The sequence below is a fragment of the Arachis stenosperma genome, chromosome 4 (genome assembly GCF_014773155.1).
Source record: "Arachis stenosperma cultivar V10309 chromosome 4, arast.V10309.gnm1.PFL2, whole genome shotgun sequence".
In the NCBI taxonomy this organism is placed as follows: Eukaryota; Viridiplantae; Streptophyta; class Magnoliopsida; order Fabales; family Fabaceae; genus Arachis; species Arachis stenosperma.
This window is the reverse complement of record NC_080380.1, coordinates 30,625,046-30,629,712: the sequence shown is the minus strand read 5'-3', so window position 1 is coordinate 30,629,712 and position 4,667 is coordinate 30,625,046. Positions and strand designations below refer to the sequence as shown.

Below are 4,667 nucleotides of genomic sequence, written 5' to 3'. Positions count from 1 at the left end.
TACAAGCATTTATATTCCAACACCAAAAAAGGAATACGCTTCAATTTCAGGTACAAGCTAAGGTTAGAGAGTGATTATTATTAAGAGAGCATAAATTTCTTATTATTTCTGATTTATGAATTTTTGAGTGTCAAATTGAAGAGAGTTTTCATTTTAGTTTCTGATTTATGAATTTGATTTCAATTATTTAGTCTTACTTTAGAGGCTATGAGCTTCGAGCTGCTTTGCAGAGATGTTGATGTGGTTAACACTTGGGGGAATAGGTGCCACTATGTGGTGTTTATGTGCTACCATGCATTAGTGTCTACAGTGGCTGAAATTTAATAATTTGTTTGCTCCATTTCTCTAGAGTTAAAAGTGTAACTATTTACAGTAGTTATCTAGCATTACAGGCATAGGATAAATCTCTCTATTGTTATTTGTACTGTAAATTGACGTAATTGGTAAACTGATACTTGAGTACAATATACGGATGCATGTTTTTCCATTGTTGATTTCACAATGTATGTGGTTTAATTTGACTTCTCTTAGCGTTTTTTTTCATTTGTAGCTTATTTTGTTCAGTTATTATGTTTCATGCTTGTTGAATTTTACAACATTAATTGTTGATTGAGAAGTTTTCCATGAGTTCTGCATGCTGTTATTTATGCTATCTGTTGTTAAGAATTCAATGTTATAAAATCCTGGTTAAGGTGCAACACTAGCTGTCTGTCTAAAATTTTTTTAGTCATTATGTGAACTTATATTTTAATTAACAGATCTGAAAGGGCAACTTTTGATGAGTTTCACATGATCTGATTTTTAATCAAGTTTGGTATAAATGTACAATACAAAATACAATTAAATAAAGACTAAATGCTTGAAATAGTAGGGCATTTAATCTAGATTTTGTTTAAGATAATGCTTAGGTTTGTTTGATCCCAATCAATGTCTTTCTGAGCCTATAACTGCCAAATGAAACCTTTGTCTGAATTTGTTAGGTACCAAGGTTTTAATAAATAATAATATTGCATACAATTATGTAGTATTATATAAATAAACCCAGATGCTTACTTGGTAAGAACTTATATTCATCTATTACTTATATTCCTGCAACTTAAGCATTTCATACTCATTTTTTCTTCCTTCTTTCCTTAGCTGCTTTCATAAACATATAATGAATACAATGTGATCAATTAGCACACCGATAATAAAAGAAGATCAATAAAAACAGGAAAGCAGGAGTTTAAGTTGTGAACCCCTTCATGAATTATTTAAGTTTGTTAACCTTTTGATTATATCCTTTGTATGGCTTCTTTTTAGGAAAGCAAGAGTCAGTAACAATCTACACGCACACATACTTTAGTGAAGACTACGACATAATCATGCATTCTTATGAAGAAGGGAGTAAAAAGGTATTTATGACTGAAATTTTGTTATTAAAACACCTAGCATTGTATTATGTGATTATTTGATGTAATTGAATTATAATTGTCGTTTCCTTTATTGTGATTATAGTTTAATGGTTGAATTTATTGAATTATAATTGTCGTTTCCTTTATTGTGATTATAGTTTAATGGTTGAATTTACTTTGATTATGTCTGTGTTGCGATTATTATTTTGGTTGAATTGAGTGCTTGTAAATGAACCATGTTGCTGCCTTGTTAGAAATGGTAAACAAGAAACTAGGAGGAAATTATTGAGTTAGAAGAATGATATTACTAAGTAGTAACATGAATAAGTTATAAATTAATTACTAGTATTTTCTATTTCCTAAAGCATAGTAGTTTATTACTAAAGCATAGTAGCACTTTATCTTACCTCCTAATTGATTATTTTGGCAGTTAAGTATTATTTTACATTGTTATTATTTTAATTCTTTTGATGATGTACATGTTACTAGAATTTAACTGCAATGTCTTACTAATCTTATAAATCTTTGTTGTTTTAGACATCAGGTTCTAAAAAAAATAAAAAACACTTTTCAATTAAAGTACAAAAGTCTGGTAAATAAGGAGGTGATTAGTGCACACAAAACTAAGCATTCACACCTTAAGCCTACAAAATCACGAGCTCCAATTCCTTCACATGTATCTAAAAAGCCTTCAGCATTACCACCCTCTTTTTCGCAGCCACCACAAAAATTTAAGAGAAATTTACTATCTTCCCATGCCGATCATACACCATCACCATCACCATTACCATTACCAACTGAATCACCAAACTGTTCACCTATCCAACCTCAATCATTTGATAATGCTCCTAATAATGAACGAAATTTACATCATGCTCACTCATCGGATGAAAATTATCAAAATGAATCTCTTACTCAAGAAGGTGAACCTGTTACTCAAGAAGGGCTCTTAAAAATAATGCCTTTTGGCAATGAGTATGTACAACAACCACTTTTGTGTTTTAACATTCTCTCTATATTGTTTTTATTGTGAATACATGTGTAATTACTCATTATTTGAACTTCTTATAGGTTTAATCCATGTACTGCTGTTCGTGATGTAACAAATGCCATTAAAAGCAAATTTTCAGAATTTTGCCCTTCCTGGGGACATGCGAGTGAGCAAATGCAAGATTTGTGGTTTACTGAATTTAAGGTAAGGATTTATTATCATTTTTTTGTTATTTTGATATTATACATAGTGGGTAATTCAATGTATATGTTTGTTTTCTTTTATAGAAAAATTATATGTGGGAACCTCAACACAATGCAAGAATTCGTCAAATTTTTGAGATTAAGGGGAGTGCTCGATTAAGAGGGTTGAAGAATCAGGAGAGACTCAATTATTCAAAAGACCCTAACCATGTACCAAAATATATTCCTAAACCCGTTTGGCGTCAACTATTACATTATTTTGCTACAGATTCAAAATTTAAGAACTGGTCAGCAGCAAATACTGTGAATCGAGCATCAAATGCTGGAAGTTCCATGCATACTGGTGGTTCCATATCTATGGGTGAACATGCACGCAGAATGGTAAGATAAAAATAGTTTATTTTTAATCTTGTTCTTATTATGTGCAACGTTTTCTTATTCTTTTTTCTTTCCTATCGATTAAAACTATTATATTATAGGAGAAAGCTACGGGAGTAAAATCTTCTCTAGAGGAGGTTTATACTAAATGCCACACTAAAAAAGACAAAAGTTGGATTGATGAAAGATCTGAGAAAGTCATTGTATGTGATGCTAGTTTGTTCTTCTTTTTGTTTTTTTCAATTGCTAATTTTCACTATATGTTAGTATTTGTTCATGGCATATTTAGTTGCGATTAACATGAATTGATTTTTTAGGGTGAATTCAAAAAGCGAAAAACAGAACTTTCTCAAGTAGCTTTATCCTTGGATAATGAGGGAGATGTTGACGCATCTAAGGAAGGCCTAGATATACCAGATGATTATACTGTTTGGAACGAAGTTGTGACAAAGGAAAAAAAGAAAGCTGATTTTGGTTTAGGTTCTTTTGGTTTAGATCTCTCTTCAAAGTTGGATTCCAGAAATTGTTCAGAGACATCCAAACACAATCTAAATATTGAGCAAGAACTTTACATGTGGAAAGAAAAGGCAAAGGAACAAGAAATGATCAATGAAGAGCAAAATGTTAAGTTGAAAGATGCTGAGTTAAAAGATCAAGGACGTCAACTAAAAGTTCAACAGAAAAGAATTGGTTCTACTGAAAAGACAATTCATGCTTTGTATAAAAAGTTGAATTTGCCACTTCCTTCAACCTTGTCTGATCCTACGGAAGATGAGCTTGGGACAGACTCTAGTGATGATAACATGAGTGATTGATATTTGGAGTATATGTTTTTTCTGATTTAGTTTAAGAAATTTTTAGGTGATTTAGTTAGTACATTTTATTTTATTCATGATATTTGACCTTTTTAAAGGCTTTCTTTGTTTTAGTTTAAGTAATTTTTTCCTTATTTTAGTTTGATTACATTTATGGACAAAAGTATTTTAATAATAAATATTTTTTTAACTCTTTTATGTTAATTAACTTTTTCATGATTTTATTATGTGTTTAGAATTTGGATGATGTAATATGAAAAAAATGATTATGATGGTCTTCATATAGAAAGCAGATCGAATACAATTTATTTTCTAAAATATTTATCTATTAAATAGCAAATTATTTTGTATGAAAATTATTTGAAATATTATATTAAATTTGTAGAAAATTTGTGCGAAAATATTTTTTATTTTGTATGAAATTTGTTTCAAATACGTAAATTCTTTTAAATTAAATTTATCTGAAATTTAATTGAAAAAAAATATTTGATTGTCTAAAATTTGTTCGAACAAAATTTGTTATATTTGACTAAATTCATTAGAAATTTGTCTGAAATAAAGTATATTTTTTGTTTGAAATTTGTCTAAAAATTAATATTTTTATGTTTGAAATTTGTCTGAAATACGTTATTTTTATGTTGACTAATCTGTCTGAAATTCGTCTAAAATACATCATAATAGTTAGAAATCTAGCAGATAAATGCCTATTCGAAATCTGTCACAAAATCGTCTGAAAAAAATTTCGGACGAAATTTCAGACAAAATTTAAATTTGCAACAAGGCTTTTTGGGACAAAAAAAATTCATCCCAATTTTGTTTGAAAAAATAAATTTGTCTGTAATTTGTTCAAAATTTATTTCAATTTCGTCTCAAAATTCGTCTGAAA

At 29.2% G+C, this 4,667-nt stretch overlaps 1 protein-coding gene across 1 annotated transcript; it reads left to right on the top strand.

Moving 5' to 3' along the window:
- Positions 1-954: 954 nt before the first annotated feature.
- On the top strand, positions 955-3,781 carry LOC130974842 (uncharacterized). Its single transcript, XM_057899684.1, has 7 exons — positions 955-988; positions 1,303-1,394; positions 2,113-2,369; positions 2,466-2,589; positions 2,673-2,969; positions 3,068-3,169; positions 3,284-3,781. The coding sequence occupies exons 1-7, from the start codon at positions 955-957 to the stop codon at positions 3,779-3,781; spliced, it is 1,404 nt and encodes a 467-aa protein (XP_057755667.1).
- Positions 3,782-4,667: the final 886 nt, after the last annotated feature.